At 35.9% G+C, this 18,272-nt stretch overlaps 1 protein-coding gene across 9 annotated transcripts in view; it reads right to left on the reverse strand.

Moving 5' to 3' along the window:
- Nucleotides 1-12,454: 12,454 nt before the first annotated feature.
- LOC131060522 (uncharacterized) overlaps nt 12,455-18,272 on the reverse strand; it is a 90,697-nt gene continuing 84,879 nt past the window's right edge. For 8 of the 9 annotated variants that reach the window (XM_057993763.2, XM_057993762.2, XM_057993761.2 and 5 more), the window contains 3 exons: nt 14,695-14,786; nt 13,038-13,136; nt 12,455-12,901 (listed from right to left, as the gene is read on the reverse strand). In XM_057993763.2, the coding sequence (XP_057849746.1) occupies nt 13,091-13,136; nt 14,695-14,786 (138 nt within the window). In that variant the 3' untranslated portion in view covers nt 12,455-12,901; nt 13,038-13,090. The remainder of the gene's footprint in view (nt 12,902-13,037; nt 13,137-14,694; nt 14,787-18,272) is intronic. The other variant, XM_057993769.2, reaches the window with a different exon arrangement.

An 18,272-nucleotide genomic window follows, 5' to 3' on the forward strand; every position in this document is an offset into this window, starting at 1 on the left:
GCAAAATAATGTGATCAACTAAAACGACTCCAAGGTTTCAATAGTCAAGTCTTGATTTGTGGATAAGCTCAATGAGTTGATGTGATTTTGTTGGAATCAAAAGGGGACTTACGTTGAATCTTGAATGTTGAATTTTTGGATGTTGTTGGAATGTGGAAATTAACTTGATTTAAAGGGCAAATGGATAGGGTTTAAGAAAAATACGCTACTCCTAAGAATGCAAGAGACAATGAATGATTGAGTGAAATTCAACTAAACTTTGCTTCACCATCAACGAACAACTCCACAAAGCTAGTGTGATCCTCTAAGGTAAGCACGTGATGTTCTAATCACTATTAACAATAAGGATACCATCAAGGTGATGCATATCAAGGTATGAGTAGCAATTGAAGTTAAGCTCATTTAAGGATTCCAGTGGACCACACAAGGCAAACCTACAATCAACAAATTGCTAGTGATATGGATATATGAATTTCACCATTGATCATGTACAAAGTTCTTTCATTCATCTAAACAACATGAAAATGAATTGAGAAGTAGAGACCATGCAACTTGTTGAAATAACACATCAAATTCACCATAGCTTCGATGAAATCATATGCTTTTTACAACAAAATCTTGGCAACAATCTTTGCCTTCTCCTAATCTAACTTCTACTCTATCTTCTACTCTATTCTTCTTACTCTACTACTCTTATCTTCACCTTTAAAAATGAGAAAATTGTGCCTTATATAGAGGTCTCATTACAATGATAACTCAGATTGATTCACAATCAATGGCCAAGATTACAAGATGAAAACCCTAACTAGGGTTTGTTACAACAACTCCCTTTCGGCGAATGAGAAAATTACATTTGATTTGACAATGTGTTCCACATTGAATATGAACCAATAGAAAATGAGGTTAGGTATCTTGAAGTTTGTGCCTCCATGGGTGATTCAAGTGCATTGCATCTGGACATGTTGATGTGGAGCCTCTTGATTGGTGGAATGATGACTAGGATGCCACCTCAACTTGCACTTGTAGACTTGATACATCATCATGAAGGAGTATTGATACCTTGGGTAATATCTCTTGATATTCAACATCTCCAAGCTAGGTGTGATAATGATGGGAAGCATATTTCCAAATTGCATCATTTTAGTGATCAATTTAACTTTGCTTAACTCTTCTGAAACTATCTTTTCTTGATCATATTTGTGTTTTCACCTCCATGCTTGGGAATCTTCTTTATTCTTTGTGGTGTATTTCCATCTTGATCCTTGGATTGATCTTTGATTTCTACTCTTCTACACTCGACTTGAACTCCTTCATTTCATTCATGCTTGATCATCTTTGTGTATGACTAGGAAGTATCTTCACTGTTGTATTAGCCTTGATTCTTGGAATTCTAGAGGAAATTCAAGATATTTGCAACATATCCTCATCTCATCATCATGTTTTGAAGTCTTTGAATTTGTAGAGCAATCTTCATAAAGTGATCAAAATCCTTGTAATTATGATGCTTGAATCCCTTGAGGATTGAATGTCTTGAATCCCTTGAGGTTGTGATAATTCCCCTAAGTGCTCGAACACCTAATGATGTCCCTCTATATATTGCAATGTTGACCCCCTCCTTACATGCATAACTGCGATTTCTCTCTTTCATGCCTTGAGGTCTTTTCCATGTTGTATTGTTGATATTGCATCCTTGAAATGTAGTCCTTGTGGGATACTAGATCCCCATCCTTGCACTATGATTGAACCTTTAAGTTGTTGATTCACCACCTTCATTTGACGTAGGGCAATATTGCCATAATGCTCTTGCATCCTTGCCATGTTGGTAGACTAATTAGAATTGTGTTGAAAAGTCTTTCATCCCTTGAAGTCTCCTTCATGTCCTAGCTAATCTTAATCTTTGATCTTGTACATCTTGATGGAGTCTTTCATCCCTACTTCGTATCAGGTTCGGGGCCACTTCTAATCACTATCTTCTTGTGTAATCTTGTGAAGTCTTTCTTTGTGATATGATTCTTATCTTGATTATGATCTATGTCAGGGTTGTAATCCTTCATCTTCATTGATGTAATCTTAAATGTGCATCCTCCCTAGCCTTTCATCCTCACATCGAAACAAAATAATGAAACAAGTGCAACATATTTGATGAGGAGAATTTCAATTCTAGAAAATGAGATCCTTTACTTGGAAAGTGATGCTTCGGGTCTAAAAATGGTGAACTACTTGCCTTAGGTCTAATTTATCATTTCATCTGTTTTATCTGGAACTGAAGTTTGCATCATGTTGTTTCTATTTACTTCTGCAATGTTGAAATCATTCTCTACCCTTGAAATTTGCCTTAAGCCATGTTCTGATTTAGGTATGATCTTAAATACCTTAGGCCTGATTACTAGTTTTCTCAAATCTGAAACCCTCACTCAAAGTTTTATTTAAATGCCTTTTTCACTCAATTTTCACTCCCTAAGTCTGGTTTCAATCTCCTGTAGATTCGATCTCACATCTTCCAAATCTAATTTCACATTTTTTCATATCTGACATCACTTTGATCTACTCGTCTCAACAAACTCAGGTATGTACCTTTAATATTTGAAATAAAATAATTTTTACCTCCTTTATATGCCTTTGATTTTGATCAGTTCTTGTCCTATGCTTGCCACAATTCGCTCAAGTCTGACTTGAAAAAAGAATTCGCTCTAGGGTTTATATAAATTCATTGGGGGTCTATTCAAATTCGCTTGAAGTTCTTCTACCTTTTCACCTTGTCGCTCAACTCTACTACTACAAATCAGAATAAAATTTAAGTTAGTGGATATCTGAAATGGAACTTTATCCCTTCATATTTATATATCACCTTATCCCTTGACTTCACATTCTTCATCCTAGGTTGGCCAACCTTGGGATTATTTATTTTACCTTTCAAAATTTAAATTTTGCTTTCAACTAGGGCTGACCTAGGGCCTTTCTCATTTCTGAGCGAGTTTAAGGAGATTATTTGCACAAGTTTGAGCGCATTTGATGCATGATGGGAGGTCGGTTGTAGGCAGTCTAACTTGTTTTTACCTTGCAATTACCACGTCGACTAGATATATGTTTTCATTTGTTTCTTTTTCATTTTGCAACCAAGTCAGCTATGGCAGGATTTTATACCATCCTTCATGTATAAATAAGTTAAGTTGCCCTCACCAAACACAACTTAAATCAGATTTTAGGTCTGATTTTTGCTTTTAGGAATTAGGTCTGATTGTGCATGTATGCTTACGCAAAATAAAATCTCTTTCTCCTAGAGTTGGGCACATTTTGTCTTCATGTTTGCACAAATCTGACAAAAATTTCATCTTGATTTGCACTAGAAGGTCAACATTTCTTGCTTGGTTTGCACAAGAAGGTCGGCATTTCATGCTTGGTTTGCACAGCCTTGGCAGAATTTATATGCTCATTTGCACTATGTTGGCAGGTTTTTGGCCCTTGCTTGCACAAAAAGCATTTGGCAACATTTTACCTCCTTCATACACAAGCATGTCGGCATTTTGTCTCTCTTGTGGACAAACATATCGGCATTTTAGGTCTTGTTTGCACAAACATGGCATCTTTTTAGGTAATGTTTGCACAAATGACTTAGCTTGTTTGTATGTTATTTTTCTACTCATACTTAGGTGCAATTTCATCACTTACATGCACAAACCTACCTTGCTAAGCAGCATTTAGCGTGTTACTTGCACCATCCTAGCTCTTGCTAGGCGACATTTAGAGTTTCATGTTCACAACTATATTGGCATTTACCCCTTTGCTTGCACAAGATGATTAAGTTGGTTAGATTTTGATGCTTCTCTTGCACAACTATATCGGCATTTACCCCTTCATTTGCACAAATTTGTCTTGGTAGGCAAGCCACTACCAAGAGCATGACTTGAGCAAAATTTTGCCTTAGTCAAATTTTTTGAATTTTCATCCAAATTTATCAATTTTACAACCTCATTAACCTTTCTCTTTGATTGTCTCACGGTTCTTGCCTCTCTAGCATGGGCACATTTCTAGGATCCATTCACACAAATACCACTTGATGAGCAAGCCAGTCCTAAAACCATGACCTAAGCAAGAATCTTAGTCAAATTTTCACCTCCAAAATTTTGATAAGCCTAATGTTTCCACACTTCATCATTTGAATACTTCACATCATGGAAAGGAATTCTTGACCACCAAGCCTCAAACCTAGCCTATGCTACCTTAAAACCCTAGCAGCTTAGTCATGTTTACAATTGAGATCCTAGTGACTTGATCACTTAATACAACTCAATCATGCAAGTTTCATCCAACTCCGACTCCGACACTTAAACAAATCAACCCTAGCAACTTAGAATCTTTCTTGCCTCTTGACAAAACCAACCTCCATTCATAAGTAAAGGTTAACAACCTAGAAACTAAGTAGAACGATCACCCTGAAAAACAAAAAAAAGTGGGGAATCCCCATTTGCAATGGGGCGATGTGTGATTACGTCACAACAAGACCTTTTGTTGTTAAGCACAGTTTTGCTTGTGTGGCCAGATTTGTTGCTCATCCTGCCAAAGGCATTCATCCTCTTCCTTGTGCCAAGTCATCCCCTGTGATGGTTTACAAATAGGATGTTGTGGATAATATTGGTTTCTACCAACATTATGCGTTGGTATGCAGATTTGTTGGGTTTTGGCCTTCTCTCCCAGACCTCCATTGTTGGGTGAGTGATTCTTGGAAGTCTTTGGTCACTCATAACATTGAGCTTTTTCCTTGTGTTAAAGACTTTTTCATTGCTTCCTTTGCTTCTTCTTATGATCGTGACTTGGTGTTGGGCAAGTTGTGAGCTTGGGGAGTTCACTTTCTCTCTATCAAGCCCTGGACAACTTCTTTTAACCCTCTTACTAAACCACTTAATGTGCATCTGGTATGGGTTCGTCTTCCTAATCTTCCCCTTCATTTATGGGAGCATTCTTGTTACAAGGCCATTGGTAACTCTATAGGTCGTTTCTTGAAGCTAGTTGATGTCACGTCTTTCATGGGTCACTCTACCTTTGCGTGCATTTTAATCAATATTCACATCTCTTCACCTCTCTATGAGGATGTGGTTCTTATGGTTGGGGATAGGCCATGGATTGAACCATTGGATGATGAGGGCCTCCCCTTCCACTACCGAAAATGCTTCTCAAGGTCATTTAGCTTTGGATTGTTCTCTTCCACGTCACAAAGGTGTTGCTACTTGGTGGAAGGATGTTGTTGCTAATCACTTGACTGTCAATGCTTCCGATTCTGATTTTGTTGGCTCCTCTCAGGAGGAGGATGTCTCCTCTCAAGATGATGTTGTGCCTCTTACTGTTGCTAAAGCCTCTGTTTGCCCTCTCGCTACTACTATTGTGGCCTCCATCCCTGAGGCTCCCACACCTCTTGCTCTTATTATGTAGCTTCGATCTACTCCTGTCGAATCTTCTCCTACGTCGTTCTATTGCAGCAACCTGTTGTTGTTCTGTAGCAACAGCCTAACGCTATTGTTGACAGAAACTCTGTAGGGCCCTTGCTTGATCCTTCTTTTTATGGTCCTAATGACAGTATTGCCTGGATTGTGGTTTGTCATAGGCAGAAGGGGAAGTCTTCCCCCCTCCCCCAAATGCCTCATTGTCAAGGCTTGGGTGTTTCTCCCCATTCGAGTTGGGTTTTGGGTTGTTGCAAGTTTGACAGGTTTTTACTATTGGCATGTCTGACCTTGTTTTGTTCAAGGTTTACACCCTTGTTTTGTTGTCTCTCTTTTGCTGCCTAAGGGTTGTTGTATAAAGGGCCAACACCCTTGTTTTGTTACTATCTTAATAAAAAACAATCGACTCCTCCATTAATTGATTTGGAAGGGAAACACAATTGTCAATGTCACCAAAATTTTAAGTCCAACAACATAATTAGTCGCCACATACCAACTATATCGAAGAAAAACTATATGTAAGAATAGATAGCTCACTTAGATACTAACCTAAAATATAATTATCATGTTTCATTGAATTTATCGCTTAAAAAGACTAGTCGTCAATGACATCCAAACATATTAGGAATGTTAATGTCAACTTTAGGTTACTAGAGTAGAGATTGATGAGATAGGAGTGTGGTGATAATTAAGTGGTATTTGATTTACCTCATGTATATGAAGCAAACTCACAATTTGTTATTTAACTGTTAAGTTCCATCATCCATGCATTCAATCAACCTATTGTTGTCAACTTGAAGAGTCAAAATTAAGTGGTAATGATTTTTAATAATATGAAGGAATTCCAATAGCCTTTGTTGGACCCAAAAAAAGGTATTGCTAATACTTTCTACATCATTTCAATTATTTCCCAAACTAGAACTAACAAAGAGTCATGTATCACCCCAATTGTCAAATATTTACTACACTTTATACATTTTATTTGTTACAAGAGGCTCAAAATAAATTATTACTAACAAAAAACAATTGGTGCATTAAGGCCTTACAATAATTTATATTGGGCTAATTATTTAAAATGGCTCTAAACATTTTTTTTTACTTTCACATAGAGGGCAAGGGGTACTTTTGAAAAGGCCCATATTGTTTTACAAAGACAAACTACAAAGATACATCAAACAAGCACTAGCCAAAGAGCTCTACTACACAAAAGTTGAAAGCCAACAACAAAAGGATAGTAAGAGGAAAACAAAAATACTAGATGCTTGAACAAAAAACAAAACACTCAAAGAGACGCAACCTCAAAAATAGGGCCTTCATTTCCACATCTTACCAGTTACCTTGGAGCCACTAGGATCTAGAGTGCTCTAACTTCCATTACCCACATCTTCCTCTCTCTCTAAAGAACGTTTCCTTTTTATTTGATCTCCCAATTGTGCACATATATGGCTTTGAAATAACAAGAGAGAAAGGACGCAAGAGAGTCCATCGAAAGGTACAGCGGACGAGGAATGAATTCACCTTTTTTTAAGCTATCGACCAACATAGCCACAAAGGAGTGAAGGAGTACTTCAAAGCAATGCCCATTGAGATACCCTCTCCTTCAAAAATGATCTCCAAAGAAGAAACACACTTGTTACAACTCATGCCATGGGCATGTAGCCAAGTCTCAAACCAAAGGTTCGTTAATCTTTCTTCCTCCTAAACCAAAGAATTGTTCCAATCATCTTCTCCAAAGAACCTATTCATTCATCCTCAACCTTCAACAACCATTGAAGACAAATGCATAACATAGTAAGAAGCCAACTTTACGTCTTGGGACTCAGTAACTTTTGAAGGATTAACAAGATCTAGTTGAACTTTCTCTTCACCTTGGATCTCCATAACCTTTTAGAAGGATTAGCATTTACATAAAAATGCCCATGAATATGCCATAAAAAAATTCTCATCTAGTTGTCTTGGGCATAGCCAAAAAACCAATATGGTTAGTTCTAGTTTCTCCATCTCCCATTGGATACCTTATGGAAAGCCCTTCAATGTCAACAAATTGTTGCCAAAAACCAACTACGGACATAATCAAAAGATAACACACAACGAGCTTAGGCATCCCTAAATAGCCATTGCTTTAATGTCTACCGTGAGAAATGAACATATATTAGTTGCTAAGAATTTCAGCATCTATTCAAATCAATAAACCAACATGAGATTGTAAAATCTAACCCAAAAAGGCACCATAGAGAAAATTACCTTATAAGGTTTGAAGGAGGAGTGCCATGGGCTTTAAAAAAAACTTGACAAACCATGAAACCAACACCCACGAACTTTGAACCACTCCATATCCTCCAAAGATTCAAACTACAATAAAAAGACACATTTAGGCAGCACAGAGATAAGGGGTAGATATTGGACCACATTGACTTCATCGAACAAGCCAAATCTAAAACCCTCAAAACCTTACCAACAAATTTGCCCACTAAAGACAACTATTTGTTGGGCATACAAAAGCATCCACATCTAACAAGGCCAGTTGGAGCTATGCAAATCTCAAAGAGATGTCTCCAACAAAAATGAGGGGATTATATTCAAAGGCCTCCCTCAATGAAATTTCAGCCACCAAATGAGACTTCAAAGCCTATGGTAACAGCAAAAGCTGCTCCAAAACTGATACATAGCACCAATTGGAATAATCTAAGCAAGAAATAAAGGGATTTGAAGCACTCTTACAGCCAGGAAATTGTCCAAGGGTTTGGTGCAATCCCTCTTGATGCTTGTGGAGAGAGACCAAACCATGCCTCACCACATTCTTCAAAAAACTAAGTTGTTGGTTCATGTTCGAGCACTAGTTTGGGTTCGAGAACCCAATACACAGGTTTGGTAAAATTTTGAAAAGAGGTTTGGGTTCGTTAGTACAAAAAAATGTAAAAATTGTGTGTGTGTGTGTGTGTGTGTAAATAAAGGGATTTGAAGCACTCTTACAGCGAGGAAATTGTCCAAGGGTTTGGTGCAATCCCTCTTGATGCTTGTGGAGAGAGACCAAACCATGCCTCACCACATTCTTCAAAAAACTAAGTTGTTGGTTCATGTTCGAGCACTAGTTTGGGTTCGAGAACCCAATACACAGGTTTGGTAAAATTATCATATAGCATCATATAAACAACAAAACCAACATAAACTTGTAATCATAGCATCATGATCATACCACCATAGAATCATATACATCAAGTTCAATATCAAAATAATAATATTGAGTTCAAGTATCATTGTTTCAACAATTGGGACTACAGTTTTAAAATTTAATAATCAAATGGATTATCTAAATCATCAACATCATTCTCATCGTCCTCAACATTGATTGACATTAGATGAACCAATGCAAATGCTTGTCAAATGCAACAATTTGAGAAGTGGAAGTATCCAAGTCAATATGCTCTGACTTTATATCCCACATCTTTGACTCGCCTTGCTTGTAGTCATGTTGCTTGTGTGAAAGGAAACGCAAGTTGGAATGCACATGCAGTAAGACTTACACCCTTTTTTATTGCAATCTATTGTGATTTACTGAGTAAATAAAAGAATATGTGCTCCAATTTCTTTCTAATGCAAATAAACTAGCAATCTATGAAGAAAAAGTAAAAAATTAAAGCTATTAAATTACTAGAAGACAAAGTAAACTATAAACAAAACTTGTGATAAATAAAATTAATTAAACTTACTTGTGATAAAATTTTGACTGCGAGGGGTTGTAGGTTTTGGAAGCATGCCATGGAAGTATCGCCAACTATAAGCATCCTTCTTAAATCTATGATGAAGAGCATCAAAATTTAAGACCATTTGTGTTCACAAAATCTGTGAACTCATTTGTTATCACATCTTACACATCATCTTCAAAGAAGAGTCTAAGGAATGTTGCCTTCTACCCTTCAAATAATTCAAAATCTCTCTATGGTGCAAGACTTTCTGGTTGATCAAGAAATCGATTGCTATAGTACTTTGGTGTCAAGGCATAGGCAAGAAGATGTAAAAGAGTAGTCATCTTATTCCACCTTTCTACAACAATTGCTTGCAATTGTTTGAAAAAGTTTCATCGAGATCTTGCTCTTTTATATTTATGATGCATTGTATCTACTCAAGTATTGAGTCAATGCCATCATAAACCTCTCCAATACAAGGCCTATCCATGTCAGTGAAGCGAATCATGCTCATAATGGGCTCAATTAAAACTAAAGAGATATTTCACAAGATCCCACCATGAGTCATCCAATATCCTTTGCCTAATTCTTGTTAACCTCTCAGTGTTGCTTTGTTTCCATATAGCCCGATTTTGGCAGATCACCATATTACAAAGTGTCACTATAACTTTCAAAAGTCATCTCAAGAAAATTGTGTTAGATGCAAAACAGGTCTTAGTAACCTATAACAAAAATTAAAGCCAAAATAATTAAAAAATAATGACAAACTTTAAAAGAAGAATACATATTACACAATCAAATCATGAACATTGAAGATCAAAAAATGTAAAATTAAGTTACTATTTCAATTACCTTCAATAACTCCAAACTTTAAAAAGATCTAAAAATCCCTTGAGACGTGGTTTGTGATGAACATTTGGATGTCTTCAGCCTTTGCATACACCTATTTGATCCAATCAATTTTATTCTCAATCTTTTGTGGCATAAGATTGAGTGAGTGGACCACACAAGGTGTCCAAAAGATATGGTGATAGCATTCCTCAACCAACAAACCAACAACTCTACAATTCTTTACATTCTCTGTTATGACTTGAACAACATTACGAAGTCCCACTATCTCAATGGCAAAGATGAAAATGTCTACAATAAATTGTCCATCTTTTACATGGCCCTCACAATCCACAGCTTTCAAAAACATTGCCCCTTTAGAGGACACAACGATCACATTGATCAAGGGGTGATTTTTGGAATCTTTCCACCCATCTGAAACAATGGATATACTTGTCTCCGTCCACGAATCTCTTATGGGTTTCAATGCATCTTCAACCCCTTTCACCTCTCTTTCCAACAAGGTTCCACATACCTTCTCATAACTTGAGCCCTTACACCCTCTTGGAGCTTCATTAACAATTTTCAACATTTTTTTCCAATATGGGGAGCAAGCGGCATTGAACGCCAAGCCATTTTCATATATGAATCTTGCTACATCTTGGTCAGCAATGTCTCAACTCTTGAAATGCAATTTCTAGAGGCCCCTTTGATTTTTTGCATGCAATGGGTGCTTCACTTTCAGGCTCAGTTGTGGAAACAAATGGGTGGTTTTCTACTATAATATTGGGATTAGATGAGGGTTGCATTCCCTTTGATTTTTTTGAGATGGCTTGATTTAATCTGTGGGTTTCTCCCTGTTTTGCTTCTTCATACTCCCATATACATTTTAACGTTGTCTCTTATGGTATAGACACCATTTTTTCCAGGACATTTTTTTATGCTTCTTAGTATTCCACGCAAATGGCCTACCACCCAAAAATATGATCTATTACATTCTTTATCAAATCATTGGCATTTCCAACAAAATCTCCCACCTTCTGGAAGTGATTGTATAATATCAACATACTTACAAAGAGAAGAATTTGGATCTATTTTTTGTTTTTGTTGTTCATTTGTGCCTATGGAGGAAGAGATAGATGTCATTCTAGTTCCTATGGCAAGAAATTTTATGAACAAATTCAAAAACAAAAACAAAATAATGAAAAAAAAAAAGGTAAACTAAACAAATGTCTTATGTTTGTGAAACAAAATTGGTTCAAAAAAATTTACAAAAACTTACCTCTTCCAACCAATGGAAGCTTGCAAATTACTAGGAATGAAGCTGCAACACTCGATCAAGCTTCAAAAATTGATCTTCAGCTCCTATTCGATCTTAGAAGCCAACCATTGCTCAACCTGCAAGGAAAAACAGCTCTTTGCAAAACAAATGAGCAAAAATGAAGTGAGTTTATGTTTTAAAAGTGACTTTCAAGGTTTTAACTCTTTTTTTACCACTTATGCCCGTCAAATTTTATTAATTTTTGCGAGAAAAAAGAAATCATTTCCGGCATTTGAGTTCGTCGTGGGTTTGCCCAGGCCAAACCGACTCACCCGAGCACAAACCTTGGCCGAACCCGCACGCATAAAAGACCAAGATATGAAACTGGACCAAACCAAACTGGTACCAAACCCCAAGACCCCCAAACCCTACAACTTAATCAAAAAACACTTATTATGCTCTGAAGAAAACCACCTCCCTATAGAGGGTTGCATTAGGGATTCTGCCCCCAGAGAATAGTTTAAATCTGCTCCTTCCTCAGCTTCAGCTTCTACCTCGTATGAACCAACCTCTAAACAAGCCCCTTTGCTTCCTAACATCCTATTACTTGCACTATTTTTTTGAAAATACGGACCTAACAGCTTCCCTGCTGTGAGGACAATTTTTAATTTAGTTATGAGTCACCTTTTACATTAATTATGATGTTCTAAACTTTAGTTTCACTAGAAATAATTTTTTTAATTTGTACTGTTTATGTAATGCAACCAACTCATTGAAAGGGAATAAGTGAACCCAAATTCATTTCCTACAAAATCTATAAGAAGCAAATGCAGCATGAAGTAAAAAGAAAAATGTCATTAGATTACCAGATGAAAACTAGCATAAAAGAATTAGTTCAAACTAAAATACTGCAATGACATACAATCCATTGAGACATATGGATACTCAAATTTACTTACAGAAAACAGCTAAATACTCAAATTGACTTAAATGTTGCTTTGAAAAAGTGTTTCTTTGAAAATAACTACAAGCAACTCAAGGAATAAAACACAATAAGATCCTTAATTCTTCAACAGGAACAAGAAAACAGCTTCAAAGGAATAAAACACAATAAGATACTTAATTCTTCAACGGGAACAAGAAAACAGCTGCAACCCTCATTAGCCTCCCATTGAGGAAGAAAACCAGTATGCTAGTAAAATACAGACAAGGCAACTTCTACATTAGAGCAAAAAAATCTAAAATTGGTGACAAAAGCTAAATGCTCATATTGACTTGTATCTTTGAGAAGAGACATTTAGGTTGGAAAAAGTTAACTCCAAACAGCTCTGGGAATAAAACACAATTAAACCCTCCTATTCTTCTGAGAACTAGAAAATACATTCAATACTCATTAGCCTCCAATTGAGGAAGAAAATGAGACTGTTAAGCTCGTAAAATACAAACAAGGTGACAAAAAAATCTAAACATCCCCAAGGATAACATCTGAAGATTTCACAACACATTCACGCATCATTAGCCTATACTCCAGAGGAAATGTGTTTGTTTAGATTGCACCGATAGATAGGAAATTCGAGGAAGCCCTTCAATTGAATAAATATATACAAACAACTTCACAAAACTATCCCAGGAAAAACCCACTCAGGGAATAGTCACGTACAATCTGCTCAACAAGGCTGGTCCCATGTAGCCTACACTCAAGAACATGAATTTGTTTTGTTAGTATAAAGAGGCAAGAATCACAGAAACCCTTCATTATGAATTAATACATACAAATGACATCATAGAACCATTCCACGAAGAACTTCAGAAATAATCAACTATAACCTGCTAAGCACCAAGGCTGATTCCACACCATTGAGGAATTAAGAAGGTCCCTCTCATACAGAATAATCTACTGTAATTTGCTTACCCCCAACAACTGATCTGCACCATAAAGGATTTTGCAATGAGATCATTGTGGCAATATAATGTACCATTCAAATCCATCATGAAGCTTTAACAACTCTGACTTAGAGCGTTTTTGGACTGCAAGTTATAATCTTAGGCCAGCATAATAATTTCCAAACATTATCGATAATCACCAGAGATAAATCATACAGTTATACACTAAAATTACAAAAAGCAAGAATCCACAATCAGGGAAATCAAATCTCAAAATGTTCATCAAAAACAGTGTTACGGCATGCATCAATGCATTAGATCCCTTTTTGTCTTCTTTTTTCCTTTTTTGCATGATCCATGAAAATTCCGAGACTTATAAATGCTTAAGGTTGGCCTTTATTGCCCGTCTATTTACAGATTGTCTGCATGATCCATTTAAACCACTATTTTTTCTCATAATGTCAAAGATTAGATATTTTTCGCTCATCTTAAACAGTAACTAAGGAAGACAAATTAATAGATGAGAAGTGATAAAATAAAACTAAAACAAAACCATGAACTGTACCACATAAATACCCCCAGACCAATAGAAGATGGAGCTGCAAACATAATGCAAGAAAGATTCCCCACATCAGCAGATTATATAATCCAAAGGTTTCCTTCTTGTCAAAGCAGAATAATCTCTTGCTGCAATAGAGGTTCCATGATATTTTGAGTAACTTGCTCCTGCATCATGAATTGATGTCGAGAGTCCTGACTCCTTTCAAATAGATTACAAGCCACTGGAATGCCCAGGTTTATTTCTCTTTGAGTTTAGGTTACAGGAACATGTATCAAATTTTGTTCAATAGAGAAAAGGCCCAGGAAGAAAAATACTAGAAATCATCAGAAATTAAACGTATATATTTAGCAAATCTGGTGAATCTAGCAAACATGGAAGAATTCTATCATCAGCTGGGTACCAGTAAGCACTCCATGAAGGCATTAAATACAAACATCAACTTTGCAACACTCAATGAGACAAATGTGTTGTTTGACATTATGAACTAAAACTTAAGTTGTTGAGTCCATCTCTTATATATATATTTCCGAAATAATGTGAAGGTTGAAGTATATTAGGGAATTTATTTGTTGAAAAAAAGAAATCAAAAAAAAAATTCTCCACCACGCTTTTCCCAGGGACTAAATGCTTTCAGAAAATGATAAAAGGAAAACAAATCAAATATAGTGGGACATATAGTGGGAAAAATCAAATATAGTTAAGAAATTGCAAATTCTCTGAAACAGGCTATTCATATAGTGGGGCATATCTTCTCATTATTAGTTTATTCTACCTGAATTGTCAAATTGTTTATTTTCAAACTCACGTCTCCTCTCTTGTTTATATTTATTATTTATACATCAGAATCAGTTTTAAAGGGAGCCTGGCATTTCTCTTTATTTATTTTCCTTCTGATAAAATGTTCTGTTTAATATATTAGACTGCTTGTCTCTGAGATGACCATATGGTACTTGCATAATAATAAACTAAAATACGAACCAAATTAAAGTCCGAAAGAGAAAATAAAGCAAAGGCAATAAGACAACTTTGAAAGCAAACCTGTGTAAAAGGCGCTTGGCTGATACAGCTTCCAGTAAAGTTGAGAATGTTATAGTAAACAAATCCTCTTTTTCTTCCTTCTTGACATCCTGCTAACAAACAAGCAAGATACAATTTTAGAACACATAAAATTCTCTTTCCTCGATGATATCCTGCTAACCCACAAACAGGATACAGGAAGAGAACATTTATATGAGGGAATGTTTGACCTAGATACATTTAGTACATCCAATTGAAAAAATAATAGTCCATCTGATTTATAATAGACAATATAGTATATGCATCTTTCCTCTATATAACTACAGAAGACACTTAAAAATATCAAAATTTTAAAATGATCATGTCAGGAGTCTCTGCCCTTGCCAACAAGAAATTTTTTTCCTTATTATCAGTAAGTTAAAGTCAAAGAAGCAACAATCTGGAAAAAAACGCGATTATACCCAATTAATCGGGAAATGGCATTGGAGCCGATTTTTTCCCCCAAAAAATCGGAATTAATCAGTCAATGAGTTTTACCGATGGTCAACACGATTATTTTGCATTTTAATCGGCAAAAGAACACACATTTAGTCAGATAAAAATTGCACAAAACCTACGAAAGAGAAAACTACCACGAAAACCCTAAAAAATCTACGAAATTTGCTATTTATGGCAGCGCACGGCAGCAGGTTATTCATTCAGCTTTTTGCAAAAGAGAAAGAAGTCGAGATCGAAGAGAGTACATTAAAATTGACAATAAAGCTCATTAAAACTAAAGAAAATTTGTTAAAATTCGCAATAAATTCGTATGGAAAAGAATAGAAGTTTTTATTAAGGTTTTTGAAAACGGAATTTCTCAAACTTGCAATTGCAAAAAAATGGTGAGTGAGCCGTGAGAGGAGTTGCTGTGAATTGAGTCTGGCGTCAAATGTCAAATCGGCAAGTAATGATTTGAAAAATAAATTGAATGAATGATTCAATAATCGGATGATTACATTGAACGATATACACACGTATATATAGAGGTTACAAGACGATGTTCTATAATTAGAACATAACGTTAAAGTAAACGATTAAAGAGCTAAAAGTTAAATTAAGCTTAAAAGCTAATTAATTAAAAAGAAAAAGCTAAATGCTAAATAAAGCTTAAAAGCTAATTAACTAAAAAGCTAAATGACCATTAAACAAGGAACTAAATATAGGTGACTAAAATATAATTAAATATTCTAATACCCTCCCTTAATGGTCATTCTATCTATACTAACTAGCCTACAGCAGACACTACAGGTCTTTTGGTCACAAATGAAAAGAACACTCTGTTGTGGTGGAGACCCTCCCTGGATCTGAAAAGTGTTAATGACCAAGAATACCAAAAGCCATCCAAGCTAATGTAGCCTTCACACACGAATTAGAGATCTGCCCCACATGAATTACTGAAGCCTGAAACAATGATTTTGAGGAAAAAATCAGCAAACCCTTTTGCAGAAGAGTACCAACTCCAAAACTGATTGAAAGATACCACGGTTGCAGATGTTCGCCTTGGCAGGTGCGACCCAAACTAACTGCAACAAAGCACGATTTTTGAGGAAAAAACCGTCAAACCCTAAAATGGGAACCCTTGAATAGAGAATTTACGATTTTGAGGAGAAAATTGAAAAACCAAGAAATCTGAGGTTACAAATCATCGTTTTTGTGGAAAAAAAGGGTAAAACCCAGATAACTAAAATCTTACACGAATATCGCGGATTACAGATGAGATAATTTTTAAGGGAAAATTATAAACCCTGCGAACAATTTTTGAGAAAAAATCGTGAAAACCCTCCCATGATTTTTTGTGGAAAAAATCAGAAAACCGACAGACAATTTTTCAGGAAAAAATCGTGAAAACCCTAGGACCTGTAAGATGAGGTCTGGCCTAAATCAATCTGATCAAGGCAACGATATTCAGATATCGTGAACATGCATTGTTTCCAAGTGTTGTGGCAGCTGTTGAACTTCTGTCTGTGTTCCAACATGATTTGGTCAAAGATGCCATCATAGAAACTGAGGTTGAACGTGGTCAACCTAGTGAAGGCACAAAGAATGAGACGGAAGATTCTGATTAAAAATCACAATAGAAGCAGTTGCACAAAAAATCTAAAACCCTGGAGGAGAAGCGGTTGCACAAAAACGCAAAAAAAAATAGGGCAGAAACCCTAGGTCGGATGTACAGCATAAACAACGCCCACAAAATTAGCAGAAATCGCTGACTGTTTTTAAATTCCAAGGCAAATTCGCTGGCACAAAATTTGAGGCACAGAAAACGAGGCAACCAGAAAAATCTGAGATCAACCCAGAAAAGCTCTCGAAAAACCCACCCAGAATCTAAAATCAAAATACAAATCCGATGGCTCAAAAATTGAGGCACAGAAAACGATGCACCCAGAAAAATCTGACGACGACCCAGTTGAGGTCTCAAAAAACCCACCAAGAATCTACAAGCAAAATAAAATTTCGACTTGAACTGAAGGGTCAAAACCCTAGTAGAAAATTGCAGAAACCCTAGGAAAATTTTCAGTCTGCAAAAAAAAAAATCTCCAGGTTGCAGGTCCGAAAATCTCTAGTACCCTAAAAAAACATGAACTGCTGTCCAACACAAAGAAATTCGCCCACGAACAAGAAACCCTCGAAACCCACAAAAAGCCTTCAAGAAAGCAAAATCATTTTTTTTATAAAAGAACAACTAAAAAAAATCTGGAAAATATTCCAGAAAGAAGGCCATGAATTTTTATTAAAAAATTCACCAAACTTTAAAGAATCCCATCGACCCGCTCTGATACCATGAAAAATAAATTGAATGAATGATTCAATAATCAGATGATTACATTGAACGATATACACACGTATATATAGAGGTTACAAGACGATGTTTTATAATTAGAACATAATGTAGAAGTAAAAGAGTAAAGAGCTAAAAGCTAATTAATTAAAAAGAAAAAGCTAAATGCTAAATAAAGCTTAAAAGCTAAATGACCATTAAACAAAGAACTAAATATAGGTGACTAAAATATAATTAAATATTCTAATATGATTGTCTTGTCGATCTTCCTTTGCCGTCACGATTTCATTGCCATGTCAATTTCGTGAGGTATTGTCTCTTAAGCTTTATATAGCCTCTATTTCAGAAATAACTACAAGAAAACTGCTATGCTTATGTCATAGTAAACTGAATTCTGTTTGAAAATAAGACAGCAGGCAAAGCTGTTGATGTTTGTAGCTAGTTCGGATTCCTTCTAGGGCCGACCTAGCCTATGGGTGACTAATTGGCCTATTGGCCTTAGTCACATTAATGTGCAAATTAAAATGTTAATTGTAATTGCCTTATAGGGCCGGCCCTATATAGGATTATATTATTGTAAATTATTGTTTTTATTCTAAGAAGCCGACCCAACTTGAATGGGTGCCTCTCACATATATAAAGGAGATGTAATTGGGATTCATTACACATTTATTCACTCAAGCATCCAGCATTCAATCACCTTCAGCAAAGCAGCGAATTCCTTCTCCTGATCAGCGAATACATTCCTAAGGCAGCGAACCTATTATCTGATCAGCGAATC

This window comes from Cryptomeria japonica, chromosome 2 (genome assembly GCF_030272615.1).
Source record: "Cryptomeria japonica chromosome 2, Sugi_1.0, whole genome shotgun sequence".
Classification (NCBI taxonomy): Eukaryota; Viridiplantae; Streptophyta; class Pinopsida; order Cupressales; family Cupressaceae; genus Cryptomeria; species Cryptomeria japonica.